This window comes from Elgaria multicarinata, chromosome 5 (genome assembly GCF_023053635.1).
Source record: "Elgaria multicarinata webbii isolate HBS135686 ecotype San Diego chromosome 5, rElgMul1.1.pri, whole genome shotgun sequence".
Taxonomy (NCBI): Eukaryota; Metazoa; Chordata; class Lepidosauria; order Squamata; family Anguidae; genus Elgaria; species Elgaria multicarinata.
Genome location: NC_086175.1, coordinates 137399450 through 137420092, shown reverse-complemented (window position 1 = coordinate 137420092; position 20643 = coordinate 137399450). Strand labels below are relative to the sequence as shown.

Here is a 20643-nt window from a genome sequence, read left to right as displayed (position 1 = left end):
AGTTGGCTTATCAGAAAGGAAAGGCAGATTCAGCCCAGCTATTGCTTGGATGGAGGCCACTTCCCAGCTTCTCAGTCCCTTGGGGGATCTGAGAATCCATGGGGTGTCACGGGAGGAGAAGAATCATCAATGCATGTAAACCATAGGTATGTCAATCTAGGCCAAATAATACACAACATGCTTCTAATGAGCAGTGCAGGACCGGAAAAAGTTATCTGGGGGAGGTTATGTCTTGGGAGTTTTTGAAAAGACATTGGAAACACAACCATCAAGGAAGATGTAGGGCAGATGCTGCATATCCTGTCTGACGGTTATCACAACCTGGCATGTTTAGCCTGGAAAAGAGAAGATTGAGGGGAGACATGATAGCACTCTTCAAATACTTAAAAGGTTGTCACACAGAGGAAGGCCAGGATCTCTTCTCGATCCTCCCAGAGTGCAGGACACGGAATAACGGGCTCAAGTTAAAGGAAGCCAGATTCCAGCTGGACATCAGAAAAAACTTCCTGACTGTTAGAGCAGTACGACAATGGAATCAGTTGCCTGGTGAGTTTGTGGGCTCTCCCACACTAGAGGCCTTCAAGAGGCAGCTGGACAACCACCTGTCAGGGATGCTTTAGGGTGGATTCCTGCATTGAGCAGGGGGTTGGACTTGATGGCCTTGTAGGCCCCTTCCAACTCTGCTATTCTATGATTCTATGATTCTATATGGGAGTAAGTCCCACTGATCTCAATAGGAGTTACTTCTGAGTAGACATTATACGCAAGTACTCAGGCATTGCGCTCTAAATTAGTGCCATTACATATTTTGGCAGTGAATGATAAAAGTTAACCCTGCAGGCCCCGCCAGTGACCTTCTCCTTCCTTTCCCAGGCCCTTCTTGGTGGTCTAGGGCTGCTGTGCTGCAATGGGCCAAGCATGAGGGTCCAAAGCAGACCAGATGTTTTTGTGGAATCTGCTGCTGCTGTTTGTGCAAAGAGGGAGACTTTTCGCACTCAACACCCATGCCAGAAAGATTGCTATTTATTTATTTGTAAGGAATATTCATCACCTTCTAGCTAATAACTCTCAGACTGTCTTACAATAAAAGACAAGAATAAAATCCATATAAATCAACCCCCACAAAAAGAATGAACAATGGCAATCAAGCAAAACCAACAGAGTCAAAAACAATCACCAGAAGAGAGTCTGAAGGGGTGGTGAGGATTTTATTGAGGCTGACTGTTTATGGTTGGGGTGTCCGAGCCAGTCTGAAGGCAAGTGTTGAATGGGAGCCAGGATTCTAGCCAAAGGCAGAAGCTGAGGGCTCAGGACCGGAGGATGAGCTGAGAACCAGTCAGTGAAAACTATAACTGCCCAGCCCAAGTCATGGGGCTTTCATTTATTTAGCAATATCAGTATCCAGCTAGCTAGCTAATCTACCTATGAAGCGGAAGGTATGTGTGTGGGATGTATGTCTGGAAATGTTTATTCACTTCCAGATGAGTTAGGAACTTGAAATTTGGCAAGTTGATAGAAATGGAAAACTTGGTGGGCGAGAAGCACGGGCCAAGGCAGCTCCAGCAGGACTTGGCTGGAGCTGGGCATGTCCACTGGAAGCCACTTACTTCTCCTCCTTGGCGCTGCTACTCTTGGACGCTCTGTTGAGGAGCAGCATCAGCAATGAGAGGAGGGAAGCGCCGCTCCCTCCCTCCCTCCTTCCTTAACACTCACCCTTTCTGTGGCACCATCCCTTAGTTCTCAGACCCCTGACTGAAACAAAATCTAAGTACATGTATCTGGGAAGAATACGGCCCCTTTTTCTTCTCTCTCCCCTGTGTTGCCCCTACCTGCTTCGAGTTATTGAGTGTAAGCTCCTCGGGACAGCCATCTATTTTCTTTTCAAAGCAACAACATCTCTTGTGGCACCTTAAAGTCTTACACATATTTTTATGGCATGTGTACACACACACACACACACACACACACACACACACACACACACACACACACGCACAGAGTTTGAAAACAGGCATTCCACATGGCCATAGCTCAATAGGGAGTGTGTGAAGATACATTCAAGGTGATCAAGCACGCATGACCCCCAGAGAAGTTGTGTGTATCCTTTCCAGGAGAGTCCTGGCAGCCATCACTCCAAAGTGCCAGGACAGAGGAAACGAACTGGTTTGGGCTGGCATGAGCTTTTGTGAGCATGAAATGGGCCCCTGAAGTGCCGCCACCTTCCCACACAGAAGAGTTGCAGGAGAGGAGAAACTGGGTTAACAAGGTGAGATGAGAAGTACAGAGTTAATAGGCAGGTCCTGAGCACTGAGCGATGCCATAGCAACAATTAGCAACCCTTTTGGGGAAGAGTTTCTTTCCATAGTGCAAGATGGAATATTGCTCAAGTCCCACTGAGAACATGACCATCCATCAATGTATTCCAGTTCTGCAGTTGCTTCCTGTGTTACAACTATCCTCTTCCCCATTTCTCAATAAATTTTATCCAATGCCATTTTCCCAGTCCTCTCCTTATTTTTTATTTATTAATAATATATGCTTTTGTTTTAGAAAGCAACAACAGCAAAGAGGTTTACGAGTTCAACTTCAAGCAATATTGAAATGTAACTATTTAATAAAACATGAAACCAATAAATCGCAGAGAGCAGCAGTTAAAAATCTGAGCGACAGTCTGCGTAAGCACAGAAGTATTATAAAATCAAACAAAGATGAAAATTAGCCTCAAGGGCAGCTTTGCCAAATGCCTAACAGCCATCACAACTGCATCGTGGGGGTTTGCGTTTGATGAATTAGCCGGGAGCCTCCATAAGCTCACGCTGCAGTAAAGCCAGAATGAGCAGCACTAACAGACAGGAAGGCAAGAGTATAAAACAAAAGGCCCTTTGCAACGTAAGCCAGTGCAGATTTATCCCCATGGGGAGCAAAAGCCACGTGATTCTACCGCGTACACCTTTTGTTTCACTTTGATCTTGGGACAGCTTTGACTTTGGGTCAAGACTCAATTTGGGCGCCTTTGTGGTAGAAGGGCTTGAGTACTTGCTCCCGGATTTGCTTGGTTTTCATGCCGTAGATGATGGGGTTGAGCATGGGGGGCACCAGAAGGTAGAGGTCAGCCAACAGGATGTGGACGTGCGCAGGAATATTGTGCCCCCAGCGCTGGGTGTAAAAGGAGAAAAGCGCAGGAGTGTAGAAGATCAGGATGACACAGATGTGGGAGCCGCAAGTGCCGAAGGATTTCTGCCGCGCCTCCTTAGACGAGAGGCCCAGGACCGCCCGCAGAATGAGCACGTAGGAGACGGCGATGAAGATCGAATCTGAGCCCACCACAAAAGTGGCGGCGGTGATCCCGTAGATGTTGTTAGGTGTGGTGTCTCCACAGGCCAACTTGACCACGGCCATGTGCTCGCAGTAGGAATGGGCGATGACGTTGGGTCCGCAATACGGCAGGCGGCTCACCATGCAGGTCAAAGGAGTCATGAAGCCGATGCCCCTCACAAAGGCTGCACAAGCGATCTTGGCAATGACGGAGCTGGTGAGGATGGTGGTGTAGCGCAGAGGGGCGCAGATGGCCACGTAGCGATCGAAGGCCATGGCGAGCAGCACCCCCGACTCCACGGCAGAGAAGCCGTGAATGAAGAACATCTGGATGACGCAGGCTTCAAAGCCAATTGTGTTGGAGTGGAACCAGAAGAGGCCAAGGATCTTGGGCACGGTGGAGGTGGTCAGCACCAAGTCAAGGGTGGCCAACATGCAAAGGAAGTAGTACATGGGCAAGTGAAGGCTCGGCTCTTTCCTGACCACAAAGAGGATGGTGAAGTTCCCCAGCAAGGCTACTAAGTACATGGAGCAGAAAGGGAAGGCGATCCAGAAGTGAGCGGCTTCCAATCCCGGAATCCCCATTAGGACAAAAACGGAGGGGCCGTGGGAGCGATTGTAACATGACATGGTTTCTTCCAGGCTCTGGGAACCATTTCATAGCCTATGGTTAAGAAAAGCCAGACAATCAGACAATGCGATGTGTGCCGGTTAAGGTCAGGTGTGGCTCAAGGGGCTCAGAACAACTAGTAGCATTTGACACGATCTCGACTTTATTTCCAGCAGCCTGTGGAGCAGCAGCACAGGGGAGCTTGCTCAGGCATCACCACACCAGAAGGCTTGCTCTCTGGCCCATCGTTAGTGACGATCACTGGGCCTTCTCAGTGGTGGCTCTGCAGAAGTGGGATCCCTTCCTGGGGAGATCAACTAAACCTCTTCTCCTCCCATCTTTAGATATAGCAGATGGCTGCTATACATTTTATGCTGATGTGTTCCTAATATTTAATATTGTTTTAGTTGTGTCACAGAAGGCCAAAAATGGGGTTGTTTGGGGGCACTTTAAATCCACCCAAGGCCTGAATGGCTTGTGCTTTTATTTTGCCCCAAGGAACATGAACAGGTGTCTTCAATGACGTGAGTTGTACACATCAGAAACAGAGTTCCAGAGCAAGAAACTATGAGGAGCCCTTTTCTCTCTGCTCTTCCCCTTCTCCCATGAGGCAGAACCGCCTTTTCTAGGCCACCTCCAGCTCCACGCCCCCCCCCCACTCCCAGGCAGGCAGGAAAACACCCCACAAAATCAACCTGAAGCACCATGGCAGCAGGAGCCCACGACCCAGGACTCTGTGCACCCCCCCAGGCGGGCTCCCTCCCTCCCTCCTTTTAGTGGCGGCGGGGGCAGCCGTGGAAAAGGCGGCAAGAGGCAGGTCTTTGTGCCCAGCACGGCAGAAGCCAAGGAGCTCTGCCTGGTCCCCAAACGGAGCCCCCCTTCTTCCAAGCATCTCTGTGCGGTGGGAAGTAAGTGACACCCCCAGGTTGAACTCTCAACTCATGGTCGGCTGCCAGCGCAAAGGGCACCCTGAAAATGAGCATCCTGCATGTCTGAGTTGCCCAGGAGAGGTGAGAACGTGAAGGAAAACTGGGCTGCTGGTGTCCCCCCACCACTTCAGAAATACCACCGTAAGCATCAGCTTTGGACAGCTCCAGCCTCGCGCTGAGAAAGCTGGGAGTCCTGTTCATGCTTCCCTCCCTCCAGGCCCTGCACCAGGATAGTCATGCTGGCTTCATCCCTTTGCGCGTTGGCTTCTGCTTCCCTCAGGCGTCACCCTCTGATGACCTTCTCAGTGTCAGTGAGCCTCTAGCTGCCCTTTGCTCTAAGACAGAGAACTGGGGAGATAACAGTTATTGCCATAAAAGGTTTTGTTGGAGGTGCTGCCTCTCCATGCTCACCTGGAGCTCGCTGCCGTGACGCTGGCTGTGCTGCCTTGGGTCTCTCTGCAGCCACACGCACACATGCAGAATAGTCCACAAGCTGGCTGGAAGCAGAGTGCTTTATACTTGGTACCACGACTCCTACGAGGTGGCAGCTGCAGTGCACAGCTCATGGGATTCCGGCCATGATCAGGGGAGCAGCAATGCAGCAGGGACGCTATACATCCCCACAGACTGGTCCATTAGTCCCAAGCGTCCTGGCCATGGTAGGAGTCTGTTCTTCTGCAAACATTAGGAATGCCTGTATGCTTGCTAGCGGTATTGCTAGTGATGCTAGAGAGGGAGCATGGCTCAGTGGGTGGAGCCCCCGCTTGGCACCCAGAAGGTCCCAGCTTCAATCCCCTGGCAGCGTCTCCAGACAGAGCTGGGAAAGGTCCGTGCCTGAAGCTGCCAGTCAGTGTTGACCATACTGGGCTAGAGGGACTGGGGTGATGGTGGCCTGGCTCAGGAGAAGGCCGCCTCCAATGTTCCTATGATAGGGGCACCTTCTTGGAAAATTTCGGCAGGAGCTTCTCCAAACCATTAGCTGTCACATAGTTGGATGGTTTGGACAAATTGGGTTTATTAGTAAATTTATTACTAAAATGATCCTGAACTGAAGCTTGTTTTAAAAGCATACGGATGGCTGACCCAAATCCCTCCCCAGTGGAAAGAAAGCCCTGCTAGTCTGCAGTGGTTGTGTACAGGACAGAGGGTGCTTGGTGGGGGGGGGGGAAGAGAAGGCCACCCTCAGCACCCGGAGCGGACGGATATATCTGCAGTTCTTCTTTCCAGCCCACCCACCCCCACTGGTATTTGCTCAGCGGAAACATCAGGAATGGAGATTGCGAGGCCCTGTCTTGAGGAGGGGGAAGCCCTGGGGCGGATCTGCAGCGGCGCAAGGCCATTTACATGGCCTTACAGGGCTTGGGACCACAATACCTGATGGAACGCCTCTCCTGACATGAATACACCCGGTCACTACGTTCAACATCTAAGGTCCTCCTCTGGGTGCCTATTCCGAGAGAGGCTCAGAGTGTGGCAACGAGGGACAGGGCCTTTTCAGTGGTGGCCCCCAGACTATGGAACGATCTCCCTAACGAGGCTCGCCTGGCGCCAACGCTGCTATTTTTCTGGCGCCAGGTTAAGACTTTCCTCTTTGCCCAGGCATATGGCGGCACATCTTAATTACCCACATGTTTTAGTTTTTAAAATGGTTTTTAATGCTTTATGTGTGTATGTTCTGTGTTTTAGAATTTTAAATTCTGTATACTTGTTTTAATCTTAATTTTAGGATTTCTGTAAACCGCCCAGAGAGCCCTAGCTATGGGAGCGGTATATAAGTGCAATAAACAAATACATACATGCATACATGATGCAGCAGCCATTGCGGGGCTGTCCCAGGGCTTTCCCCTGAAGCTCCGAATTAAAGAAGTCAGGGACGTACCCAGACTTTTTTCTCTTGGAGTGAGGCCACGATGGCACCTGCTGTCTGCTGCCTCGCTCCAGAGCTACTTTGGAGGTGTGTCTGGGCAGATAGTGAACGCTGATTGGTCACCATTGGCCCAGACAGGGGGAGGGGGTGGGACAGTGAGCTGAATGGCTGCTGGGCTGCCTCTGTGGTTCTCTGGCGTGGGGACTTGAGGAGGCGCCCCAGTGCATGGGCCGAATGTCCTCCTGTGTGCTCCCTCTGAAGAAAAGGTTTTTTAAAAAACCCACTGGGATGTGAGGAGGTGCAGGTGCCCCAGTGCCTCCTCCTTGCATGCACATGCTGTTGGAAAATCACACTCTGAACCAGAGTTGAGCAGAAGTAGCAGCAGCTCTCAGTTTAGGATGCAGCAAAGACTCAATGAGGCAAAGGATTCTTTGTAAGTTAAAAGCAAATCCTTTACTGACAGTTGAAATAATTTAGTTATGGCAGCACATATACAAATACTCACAGACGATCAATACACAGCAGCATACATCAAGATGGGGTAAGATGAAGAATAAAGAGCATGAAAAACACAGCTACTTATATAGGCAGTCCTGTACAATGATGCAATCACTAATTGATTAATTGCAGGAAAATGCTTCCATACAATAATTCAATAAGTGTCCAGCTGAGACCTTGACATTTAAGGGAATTGCACGTTCTGCTGACTCCTCATTTTCTTCAGGTCTCCTGGTAATTGTAAAACAGTGGAAAAAGAAAAACCAGATCCAATCCGGGATCCAACACATGCCCTCCACCCCCCGGCACTCACTCCTTCATGTGGGGACAACCCCAGAGGAGAGCAAACGGTATTGACAACTGTTGGGGCTCAGGACACACTCCATATACCATTTTCAAACCGCTTTCAAAGTGTTATATCCTGATTGGTGTGGATCTGGCCTAAGCTTTATTTCAGCCCAGCCTTTTCCACAAAGCTCTCTCAGGCTGTGGCCTGTCTTGCTACGGAAGGGAGTCTTTTTGTCTTGGCCTTTTAAAATGGTTGTTGTAGTTATTAAGGCCAATTTACATGGCTCGGGACAGCAATACGTGAAAGAATGCGTCGCCTGACATGAACCTACCCGGACACTACAATCAGTTTCTGGGGTCTTCCTCTGAGTGACTCCTCTGAGCAAGGCTTGGAAGGTTGCAACAAGCGAGAGGGGTCTTCTCGGTGCTGCCCCCCAGCTATGAGCTCCCCACGGAGGCCCACTCTCGTTTCAGAAACAGGTTAGGACTGCCTTCTAAAAGTAACAGACCATGCTCCAATAGGGGCAGAGGTAGAATTAGAATAAAAAATTCAAAGTGGTTACATATGGAGACTAAACCACATTCTATTAACTAGGGAAACATTAAAGGAAAAAAATAAAAAAAAGTATTGGAAGATATTTTGAAGAAAATAGAACAGGACAAACAACACAAAGAGTAAGATGGGAAGCAGGGAATGTATAGGTCCCCTTCAATTATTCTATGATTCTATAATTCTAAGTAGTGGGCAGTGATTATGATGATTTATGGGAGGGTTTTGGTAAATTTCCACAAATATATTGAATAATCGAATGAAGGATTTTAGGGTCCCCCCCTTGTCACATCATGCAGCAGGATGATCAGGGGTCTGGAAACAAAGCCCTATGAAGAGAGACTGAAAGAACTGGGCATGTTTAGCCTGGAGAAGAGAAGACTGAGGGGAGACATGAGAGCACTCTTCAAATACTTCAAAGGTTGTCCCACAGAGGAGGGCCAGGATCTCTTCTCGATCCTCCCAGAGTGCAGGACACGGAATAATGGGCTCAAGTTAAAGGAAGCCAGATTCCGGCTGGACATCAGGAAAAACGTCCTGACTGTTAGAGTAGTACCACAATGGGACCAGTTCCCTAGGGAGGTTGTGGGCTCTCCCACACTAGAGGCCTTCAAGAGGTAGCTGGACAACCCTCTGTCAGGGATGCTGTAGGGTGGATTCCTGCATTGAGCAGGGGGTTGGACTCGATAGCCTTGTAGGCCCCTTCCAACTCTACTGTTCTATGATTCTATGATCTGTCCACTCAGCCAAAAAGAGGTTTACAAACATCCTCTGGTTAATCTCCCCTCCCAGCCATGAAGAACGAATTTCAGGGACTAAAGGGAATCCCCCTGGTCCAGGTTCAAGTCTCTGGGCATCACACAGAGAATCTCAAGCAGCAGAGCCCCATCAATCCCCAAAGGGCTTCCATACACAGAAGCTTCATAAACCAGCTCCCATTTTATAGTGAGAGGCATAAGTTGATGGTCAGGCATACAGTTGATCATGAGCAGAGACCTTGGGATCGCCGGGTCATCAGGAAGCGAGCAATTCTCTCTGTGCTGCGTCAAAGCCGTTTGCTCTTCTCAGAGCTGCCCTGGCCACAAAGATGAAAGATGTTGCAAGGAGACGAGGTTGCAAAAGGTGAGTGCAATGAAAGGTGCAGCGAAATTTATCACACGACCAGCGCGTCTTAGAATCATAGAATCATAGAATAGCAGAGTTGGAAGGGGCCTACAAGGCCATCGAGTCCAACCCCCTGCTCAATGCAGGAATCCACCCTAAAGCATCCCTGACAGAGGGTTGTCCAGCTGCCTCTTGAGGTCCTGAGGCTGCTGCTTTGGTGAAAAAGGACTTTCAAAAGGTGAAGGCTCTTTCTTAGCCATACAAGGCCAGCCAAAGGTTCCATCAACACCCACTTCTTCTCCAGCAACAATCCACGGGGCTTGTCTAGACAAATAAACAAAGTATTTGTCTAGACAAATACTGTTATACTGTTAGTTTTACCCTACCCTGTGCCTGTTTGCATTCTCTTCCCCTCCTTATTGTTTCATTATGATTTTATTAGATTGTAAGCCTATGCGGCAGGGTCTTGCTATTTACTGTTTTACTCTGTACAGCACCGTGTACATTGATGGTGCTATATAAATAATAATAATAATAATAATAATAATAATAATAATAATAATAATAATAAAGGAAATATTGTAGCTGGAAAAGCAATGTTTTATTACAATGGTTTTCCAACTTTCTGTCTTCAAGGGGTACTTTGCACATGGATGGCTGTCAAGGAATCTCAGCATATTGGCCAAATTGCAGCCGATTCTGGGACACGTTCTCAGGTGCATTCTGGGTTCACAGGGGGTGGTGTCGGGCTTTGTTGTTACCCGCTGTGATGCGAGAGGGTTCCCTGAACTAACACCCTCTTGTCTCTAAGCATTGCCATTGAAAATCTAGACGTAATGGGGAAGATGCCTTTTAGCTGCTCATCTCATAGAGGACTCCCTGATAAGCTTCTGAAGGACTGAAGGTTTCCCTGCGAGATGGTTTCAAACCATATTTGACAGCATTTGGTGGCTGGTTTGCAGTAGTTTGTAATACTACATAATATTCCATAGTTGACAAGGATATGTTTGATCTTATAGCATCTGATAGATAATGTGCAATAGTATCGTATCTGACATGATTGGATAGAGAACATGCTTCCGCAATTGCTGAGAGTTTATATTTGTTTGCTTTTTCATTGCATTGAATATAGGTCATAAAAGAAAATACACAAATACAAAAAACCAGGGAATCATAGAATACTAGAGTTGGAAGGGGCCTATAAGGCCATCGAGTCTAACCCCCTGCTCAATAGTCCATACCCATAAATATACTGTCATAAAAAATGGGGAAGGACTGTATTTCAGTGGGAGAAGCCTCTGCTTTGCATACAGAAAGGTGAACGTTCAGTCGCTGATGCCATTTCCAGTTAAACGGATCTGGTAGCAGGTGATGGGGAAACTTCTCTGCCTGAGACCGTCCTGGAGAGCCAGTGGTAGACAGAAATGCAATAGCAGGCATTGATGAAGGAGTCATCTGACCTGGTATAAGGCATTTACCCATGAAGCCATGTTGCTTTCACAATGGCCCTGTTCAGAAGACACCTTAAACCACGGCTTTAACCACGATGAATAAGGCAAAAACCTTATTCACCATGGTTAAAGCCATGGTTTAAGGTGTCTTCTGAACGGGGCCAATGTCTGAGTTCACAAGGGCTGTGAGCACAACACAATGGAAGACATTTCTTGACATCCTGGACGGGTTACTGTTCTTTGAAGTGACACAAAGAACTGAAAGATACCTTTCAAAATTGCAATTAATCTTCTGATAAATGGCAGGTGGATGGCTGGTGTGGAAAAGACAAATTCCAAGTTAGGCACGATTAGGAAAGGAACCGGAAATACTGCCCTTATACAAGTCTATGGTGTGCCCACACTTAGAATACTGCATGCAGTTCTGGTCAACACACCTAAAAAAGGATATTGTAGGGTTGGAAAAGGTGCAGAAAATGGAAACTAAAACGACAGAGGGGCTGGAGCATCATCACTACAAGGGAAGGTTACGACATCTATTTATCTTAAAGGAAAGGTGAGGGAGGCAAGAAATGATGGAGGCATACAAAATTATGCCCGGTGTGGAGAAAGCAGAGAGGGAAACATTCCCCCCGCCCCTCTCTCATAATACTAGAATCTGGAGTCATCCTGTGAAGCTGATTCAGGACAGCCTATTCAGGACAGATAAAAGGAAGTCCTCCTTCACACAGCTCAGAGTTAAACTGTGGAATTCACTATCAGAAGATGTAGTGAATCCAGCAATGCAGGATGATTTAAATGAGGATTAAAACGAAGGATAAAGGAGCTTTGGCTGTTTGGCAGCATGAAAATGAAATAAAGAAATGGCTCTCAGTGGTGACTAGTCCTGATGGAGATGTTCAGAGGAGGGCAACAAGGATGATCAGGGTTCTGGAAACAAAGCCCTATGAGAAGAGACTGAAAGAACTGGGCATGTTGAGCCTGGAGAAGAGAAGATTGAGGGGAGACATGATAGCACTCTTCAAATACTTCAAAGGTTGTCCCACAGAGGAGGGCCAGTACCTCTTCTCAATCCTTCCAGAGTGCAGGACACGGAATAACGGGCTCAAGTTAAAGGAAGCCAGATTCCGGCTGGACATCAGGAAAAACTTCCTGACTGTTAGAGCAGTAGGGAGGTTGTGGGCTCTCCCACACTAGAATCATAGAATCATAGAATCATAGAATAGTAGAGTTGGAAGGGGCCTACAAGGCCATCGAGTCCAACGCCCTGCTCAATGCAGACATCCACCCTAAAGCATTCCTGACAGAGGCCTTCAAGAGGCAGCTGGACAACCACCTGTCAGGGATGCTTTAGGGTGGATTCCTGCATTGAGCAGGGGGTTGGACTCGATGGCTTTTTAGTCCCCTTCCAACTCTACTATTCTATGATTCTATGATTCTACCTCCCATATTGGGGCCAGTACGCCTATGTACACCAGTGGCTGGGGAGCATGGGTGGGAGGGTCTTGTTGTACCCAAGTCCTGCTTGTGGGTTTCCCATGGGCAGCTGTTTGACCACTGGGTGAACACAATGCTGGACCAGACGGAGCTTTAGTGTGACCCAACATGGCTCTTCTTGTGTTCTTTTGACTGTTGTTACATCGGTCACCCGAGACGCAGCCCACTGCCAGGAGACACCTGAAAGGCCATTTCTGAATTTGGCTACAGCAATTGCTGTTTTTGATTCTATGATTCTATGATTCTCTGATAACGGGCTCAAGTTAAAGGAAGCCAGATTCCAGCTGGACATGAGGACCCCAGTCAAAACGTCCTGACTGTTAGAGCAGTACGACAATGGAATCAGTTACCTAGGGAGGTGGTGGGCTCTCCCACACTAGAGGCCTTCAAGAGGCAGCTGGACAACCATCTGTCAGGGATGTTTTAGGGTGGATTCCTGCATTGAGCAGGGGGTTGGACTCGATGGCCTTGTAGGCCCCTTCCAACTCTGCTATTCTATGATTCTATGATTTGGTCATGTTGTGGTGTGGCCAACTTCTACCTCCTGTTGGTCAACTTCTACCTCCTCTTTCCTCCCATGATGAATCCTATCATCTATGGGGTGAAAACAAAGCAGATTCATAAGAGTATAAGAAGTGCCCTGAGGCTGGATCAGACCATGGGTCCACTCTGTTCACACAGTGGCCAACCAGCTGTTGACCAGAGTTCCACAAGGAGGATACGGTGCAACAGCGCCCTCCTACCCATCTTCCCCAGCAATTTAAGGAAAGAGCCTTCCATCTATTCCATGAGAAGAGCTTCTGAAAGGCAACCATGCATGCAAGGTGATTCCAAGGTGCTCCTCCATAATCATCATCAGATGCATGGGTGATTGTTTTATATGCATGCGTGGCTGTAGTAGTCACGACATCCTATGTCAGTGAATGGGATAAAAATGGGCATTTTTTCACTCATGCATCAGAAAGGATAAAATGTAAGGATGGACAGAAAGAAATTGTAACAGGCATTAGTGGAGGTTTCGCACAAATTATAATGTATTTCCTATGTTTTTGAAAATGGTAAATTAATCAAATGTTATCAAGGAAGATTTCATTGACCCTAAGTGCTATTATAGGAAGTAGGTACTGCTCAAAACATTTCATCAATTTCTTCTTGTTGTTGTTTTTTTTTTATCATCTTCAACTCTTCAGGTTGTAGAGTGGAACATGCTCTTCATGTCCTCAACATGGCAACAGCCAACCAAACAAGCAACACGCTGATGCAGTTTCTCTTGAATGGGATCCCAGGCCTGGAGCATGCTCATGTCTGGATCTCCTTTCCATTTTTTTCCATGTATCTTATCGGCATGGTGGGGAACTGTGGGCTTCTCTACATCGTCTGGACAGAAGAGGCTCTTCACAGGCCCATGTACTACTTCCTCTGCATGCTCTCTGTCACGGACATTGTCATGGGCACGTCTACAATGCCGAAAGCATTCTGCATCTTCTGGCTGAACCTTAAAGAAATTGACTTCAACTCCTGCCTGGTCCAGATGTACTTTGTCCACACCTTCACCGGGATGGAGTCTGGGGTCCTCATGCTCATGGCCCTAGATAGATTTGTTGCCATCTGTTACCCACTGAGATATGCCACCATCTTGACCAATCCCATCATTCTCAAGGTAGGGTTGGTTACCTTCCTCAGGGGAGCATTCCTCATCCTACCTTTCCCTTTCCTGGTCAGGAAAATGCAATATTGCAGCACCCATGTCATTGCTCACACCTACTGTGACCACATGGCGGTGGTGAAGTTGGCCTGTAGCAGTATCCGTGTGGATGCTATCTATGGCCTGACCGTAGCCCTGCTGATAGGAGGCTTTGACATCTTCTGCATCACCGTGTCTTACTTCATGATCCTGAAGGCCGTTGTGGGCCTTTCCTCCAAGGAAGCCAGGAGCAAGGCCTTTGGCACCTGCACTGCACATATTTGCGCCATCACCATCTCTTACACACCTGCATTCTTCACCTTCTTTGCACACCGCTTTGGGGGGCACCATATTGCTCCTCACGTCCACATCATTATGGCCAATCTTTATCTGCTTCTTCCCCCCATGATGAACCCCATTGTTTATGGAGTGAAGACCAAAGAGATCCGTGAAAGTGTCCTACGGTTGTTCCATAAGGGAAAGACCATGACATCTCAGCACCACTGAGGACTACCGATGGAAAAAGGTCACACGAGCCAGGCCATCAAGAAAGATGCTCATCTTATATCCTAGGAGAAGTACCCATCTTTTCAGAACATTCAATAGCTTTCAAGCCACCATCCAGCCACCATGACAGTAGTACAGAGGCTTCCTGTCTTTCCATCTCATCTTTTGAAACATTTCAATTCACCGTTAAAAGGACTCTTCTTAAATGGCATTAACACATGTGTGGATTCTTCCCCTAATGGCTTGGGACCAAACTACCTTCTCCCATAAAAATGTCCTTAGGTTTTAAGACCTTCTGGAGAGGCGCTTCTCGGAAAAGACCACCTCGAGTGCCCCTCTGCTGCCCCTTTGCCTCTTAGCTCCCCCTGCCGCCTCCTTGCCTCTTAATGCCCCCCTATGCAATCCCACCGCCCCCCAGGGAGCGGTACCGCCCACTTTGGGAACCACTGCCTTAGGTCTAGCTGCAGCCACAGTAGCTTATGTTTGGAATAGTCCATGATGCCCGGCCACACAAACTACTGTTCAAAGCTTATTAAACTGCCGTGTGTAATTTGACACATCCCCCCACCCCACCCCACCCCACCTGTCCAGCTGAAGTCCTCCCACCCGAAGGAGAGGAAGCTGCTGCACCATTGTGAATGGGAGAACCAGGGCTCCTGTATGATTGGAAACAGAGAACGCCCATGAGGAGCGGGGGGGGGGATCTGAACTGTTCTTGCCACCTCATCTTGTAGGTAAGCGAAATAACCCATTGATGGTGCTATATAAATAAATAAATAAATAAATAAATAAATAAATAAATATAATAATGGACAGATGACACAATAACCCACAATGGGTGAAACAAACCATTGTGAGTTATTTAACCCATTGTGGGTTATCGTGACATCCGAACCCAGTCCGTCTGTATTTAATGAGGCTATGAACCATTAAATTTGCTGCCATTTCAAACTAATAGGAGTTAAAGAATAGTGTGTGTGCGAGAGCAGCTTAACTAATAATTAGTAGGCCCAAATTGCAGGTAATTGTATTGCTACATGCAGTCTGAAGATCCACAGTTTGATAAGCTCAGGCACTTGTTTATTTATTTATTTATTTATTGCACTTATATACCGCTCCCATAGCCAGGGCTCTCTGGGAGGTTTACAGAAATTCTACAATTGAGATAAAAACGAGAAAACAAAATTTAAAATTCTAAAACACAGAACATACATACATAAAGCATTAAAAACCATTAAAAAACTAAACATGTGGGTGATTAAGATGTGCCGCCATATGCCTGGGCAAAGAGGAATGTCTTAACCTGGTGCCGGAAAGATAGCAGCGTTGGCGCCAGGTGAGCCTCACCAAGGAAATCATTCTAAAGTCTGGGGGCCACCACTGAAAAGGCCCTGTCCCTCATTGTTGCCACACTCCGAGCCTCTCTCGGAGTAGGCACCCGGAGGAGGACCTTAGATGTTGAACGTAGTGACCGGGTATATTCACGTTGGGAGAGGCGTTCCATCAGGTATTGTGGTCCCAAGCTGTGTAAGGCAGCCTTCCTCAACCTGGGGCGCTCCAGATGTGTTGGACTACAACTCCCAGAATGCCCCAGCCAGCTGGCTGGGGCATTCTGGGAGATGCAGTCCAACACATCTGGAGTGCCCCAGGTTGAGGAAGGCTGGTGTAAGGCTTTATAGGTCAAAACCAGCACCTTGAATTGGGCTCGGAAACATACAGGCAGCCAGTGCAAGCGGACCAGAGCAGGTGTTATATGGTCGAACCTTCTGGTTCCCGAAATCAATCTGGCCGCTGCATTTTGCACGAGCTGCAGCTTCTGAACCGTCTTCAAAGGCAGCCCTACGTAGAGCGCATTGCAGTAATCTAACTTGGAGGTTACCAGAGCATGGACGACTGAAGCCAGGTCATCCCTGTCCAGATACTCAGATACTGAACACTTGGCTCAGTCCTTTGTGTCTTACTCATTGATCCTAATAAAGGTCTTGTGCTTAATGTTTCTTTTGGATCGAGGCGACTGGTGGAAGGGTGGGGACTTGCACATCGCTGAAAAAGGTGCACATTTTTATGAATAGGTGCAAATTTAGGAATAATAACTATAATTTATATAGAAATGCAATAGGCGTCTGCTCAGTCTGCTGGGCAACGTCAAGGCCTCTGCCGGTCTTCCTCTTTATGTTTTTTTGGTTTTCACCCAGACTTGAACCGGCCAACCCTTCAACTAGAGACCCCATGACTAAGAGGACTGCACTTTGACAGCTCCCCAGAATAGAAGGCTGTTCTCCGGCTACCCTAAGTGGGGTTATTATGAGGGCTTGAACAAACTCTGCAAGGGATCTGACAGATGTCAATCAGGGATTCAGGCTACGATGCTTTCACTTTTCTGGCCATGTGAGGGAAATGGCCAGAGAAGCTCCTTCAGAGCAAGTGGAGCAACACTTCCCAGGGTGTACAAATACTTCCGACCTCATACTTGCTGGCTGGGATGAAGAGCAAGAGGTCTCTGAAGCTGCTTCCCTGCCACAGAGCTCCTGGGCTGTGGCTTTGCTCTTTTCCTCAGAGGTGGCCTGACAGTCACCCGCGTCTTGGCACCCTCCAGGCATTGTTCATCAGAAACATCTCCTGTGCATATCCACTCCCTTCCATTGGGTGCACACATGACTGGATTGCGCGCTTTGAGGGGGAGGCTGCCGTCCAGTGGTACGGCATGCGCTTTGCATGCTGCAGGGTCAGTCCCTGGCGGCAGCAGCAGTTAGGGCAAGGGAAATATATTAACTGGAGTCTCGGAGAACTGCTGCCAGTCAGAGTTGGCAATACTGGGCTGAATGGACCAAGGGCCAATATGAAGCAGCTTCCTATGTTCTTAGGTAATTTTGTTACTTTTGATTTCTGCTGCTTGGTGTAGAGTTTACATAGAATGGGTCTTTTGATAACTACTAATCATCATAGCTGAAGGCCATCAAATACTTAAAAGGTTGTCACACAGAGGAGGGCCAGGATCTCTTCTCGATCCTCCCAGAGTGCAGGACATGGAATAACGGGCTCAAGTTAAAGGAAGCCAGATTCCAGCTGGACATCAGGAAAAACTTCCTGACTGTTAGAGCAGTACGACAATGGAATCAGTTCCCTAGGGAGGATGTGGGCTCTCCCACACTAGAGGCCTTCAAGAGGCAGCTGGACAAGCATCTGTCAAGGATGCTTTAGGGTGGATTCCTGCATTGAGCAGGGGGTTGGACTAGATGGTCTTGTAGGCCCCTTCCAACTCTGCTATTCTATGATTCTATGATCATGTCCTGTTCATGAGCTCCCAGAGACATTTGGCTGGCCACTGTTACAGACAGATTAGACCAAATGTTCTAATGTTCTATTTCTTGAATCCACCCTAAAGCATCCCCGACAGAGGCTTGTCCAGCTGCCTCTTGAAGGCCTCTAGTGTGGGAGAGCCCACAACCTCCCTAGGTCACTGATTCCATTGTCGCACTGCTCTAACAGTCAGGAAGTTTTTCCTGATGTCTAGCTGGAATCTGGCTTCCTTTAACTTGAGCCCGTTATTCACCTATGGGGTGAAAACCAAACAGATTCGAGATAGAGTAGTTTATCTCTTCCACCGGAAGACCTTCTGAAGGCCAATCCTACTCAAGGTTTTCATTCATAATAGTAGACAGTTCTGGGGTGGAGTCAGTTGTCGTGGTCCTTGTCGGTACTGACGGTGTGGGGAAATGTCGTTGTGAGGTCCTGGAAGCCAAATTCAGGTTGCTAGGCAGGATGTTGAAATACAAGACCTCCAAGGTGGCGTTCTCTGAAATGGTACCTGTTCCAGGTGCAACATGGGAAGCCCATAAGCAGGCTGTGAGTGCAAAAGAAGCCTCGTGCTCATCTTCCCCAGAAACTGAGATATAAAGCCACGCCGTCTCTAACACTAGAGGTAGTATAATGGCCATCATAAGTAGAAGTCATTGTCTTGCTTCCTCACTGTGTCAGATCCAGACTTCCCAGAGATGAGGCTGGACATCAGGAAAAACTTCCTGACTGTTAGAGCAGTACAACAATGGAACCCATGACCTAGGGAGGTTGTGGACTGTCCCACACTAGAAGCCTTCAAGAGGCAAGTGGACAACCCTCTGTCAGGTATGCTTTAAGATGGATTCCTGCACTGAGCAGGGGGTTGGACTTGATGGCTTTATAGGCCCCTTCCAACTCTACTATTCTATGATTCTATGAGGCACAAGTCACAATAAAGGCCTTTATTGCAGCAATTCCAGTAATTAGCTGTCAGCTTTTACAGTCACAATAAAGACCCACAGTTCACAATGTAAAGCTTTGAGCAGAAGCAGTCCTTGAGAATCTCCACCAAACAGCCACACGGCCCTGGGCAGAGCTCAGGAAAGAAAACCGCACAAATCCGGAGTTCCAGTGAAAGTGGGAAGCCTTTCAGGTGATCAAAGCGTTCCCTCCAACAAAGGGCATGTCTACACCAGGGGAGGGGAGGGGAGGGGAGGGGAGAGGGAGGATCTCACGATATGCTGATCGTGAGATCCTCCCCCTCAGTCCACACGTGGCGCGCAACGTCCAGGGAGGAAGGAGGACATTGCGCCTGCCATTTCTTTTAAAAAAAGACAGGACCTGGAGCGCACCTGTGCTCCAGCACAAAAGTAAGATAGGCACAGAGCACTTGAAGAGCTCAGTGCCCTGTGCCTGGTTCCCGGCTCCTTGCATTTACTCACAAGGAGCTGGGACGAATCCCGGACATCCGTCCACACCTCCCACAGTCTCAGGACGATCCCGAGACCACAGGAAAAACTGAGAAAAAAGGGTATTGCAATATCCCAGGGAAATGGAGGGATCATCCCTCCCTGCTCCCGGGATCCCCTGTGCCTCATGTGGATGCACAGGGACGGTCCCTGGGATATCGCCTGGTGTAGACATGCCCATGGACTACTTCTGGTTGTTCTGGTTTAAATACAGGAGTGAAAGATTGGTGCCAGACATTCGATCCAGGCAATGGAACCTGGCTCTGAGGTGGTTGCTTTGCCTCATGGGATGCCTCTGCTCTGCCCACTTTAGTGGATGCTGGGCCAAGGGAAATACCCCCAAAAACTCTTTCCCCCACGGAGACGCCTCCTGCTGCTTCCCTGTTCCCAGGGAAGATGTATCTGGTTGAGAAGCAGGGGCCTCCATCCAGGCCATGTCTCCTGGCTGTGGAAGATAGGCCATATCAGGGCCCTGCATCTCGCCCTCACCCTGCTCGTAAGCCAGTGGGAAGCCTGGCAGAACAGAGGTCTCAGGCGCCTGCCTGGCTTCCCACAGCTGACTCTACAGCACCCCCTTCGGACTCGGAATTGTCACAAGAGGCTAGAGCTCCCCCGAATTGGGGCCAGGTCTTTCACACTGGGGTGCCTTTAAGTGTTCCAAGATGCCCAGGTTGCCAGATTACAATGTTCTGCTTCCTCTCATTTCATTGCCAAAACAAATGATCTCTGATAATTCTATAAACTAGACAACTTCATCCCACCTTCCTTAACCGACATTGGGAAATCACAGTCAGCTGTGCTTGTTGTTCCTGAATATTACTGGATTAAAATATGTGATATTTGACATTAATATTAACTTGATTCTGAATATATGCTTTAAGCGCTTTATTCTGGGTATATGCCTAAGGGGATGCCCCAATCCAATCCAAAATGAGTGCAGGGCAAATTAGGCCCTCCATGCAAGAATAGCGTGTGCAGGGGCCAGACTGGAGCAACTGGGGAGCAACTGGGAGCCCATTCCACTTATTTGGGGGCGGGCAAGTTGCTACATCAATGAATCTTTGATCTCTCCCTTCAGAATATCTATTTCTCTGCAACTCAGAAAGAGCATTTTCATCTTCTCATGCCATTAGCGTGGCCTTTTTCGGTACCCTGCAGTGTCTTACTGGTCCTCAGAGACTACAGTTCTCAGATGAAGAACTGTGTTTGTCTCTTTTGGGAAGCCAGTGCCCCGGTAAGATGAGATACTGCTGGGCCATCCCAATGGGCAATGAGGGGCATTACGTTTTAGTCTGATATGCACAGAGGAAACAGAACAGGCATAGAAAGATAGGTGGAGCTGCAGGGTATGGAAAACTCCAGGTTGCTCTTCTTGACAACAATTTGGGAAAGAACTGAGAAAGCAGAATCAGGAGGCCGGTTTTCACGCTCAAAATTATATCAGACTCCCCTTTCCCTCGTGCTTCTAGTAGTGAGGACAAGAGTATCCGTGAGAAAAGGAGGGAGCGGCAAATAATGCAGGCATATAAAGTGGTGCAACAAACCAAGCACTGAATTTTATTGAGTCAATGATGCCCTTGAACAGAAGGTAGCAC

The 20643-nt window shown here is 48.1% G+C and overlaps 2 protein-coding genes across 2 annotated transcripts; one reads left to right on the top strand and one right to left on the bottom strand.

The window, feature by feature from the left end:
* Positions 1-2991: 2991 nt before the first annotated feature.
* On the bottom strand, positions 2992-3945 carry LOC134399712 (olfactory receptor 52P1-like). The gene has a single exon (XM_063127799.1). The coding sequence runs from the start codon at positions 3943-3945 to the stop codon at positions 2992-2994; it is 954 nt and encodes a 317-aa protein (XP_062983869.1).
* Positions 3946-13325: 9380 nt separating this feature from the next.
* Positions 13326-14300, top strand: LOC134399711 (olfactory receptor 52N4-like). The gene has a single exon (XM_063127798.1). The coding sequence runs from the start codon at positions 13335-13337 to the stop codon at positions 14298-14300; it is 966 nt and encodes a 321-aa protein (XP_062983868.1). The 5' UTR covers positions 13326-13334.
* The last annotated feature ends 6343 nt before the right edge of the window (positions 14301-20643 follow it).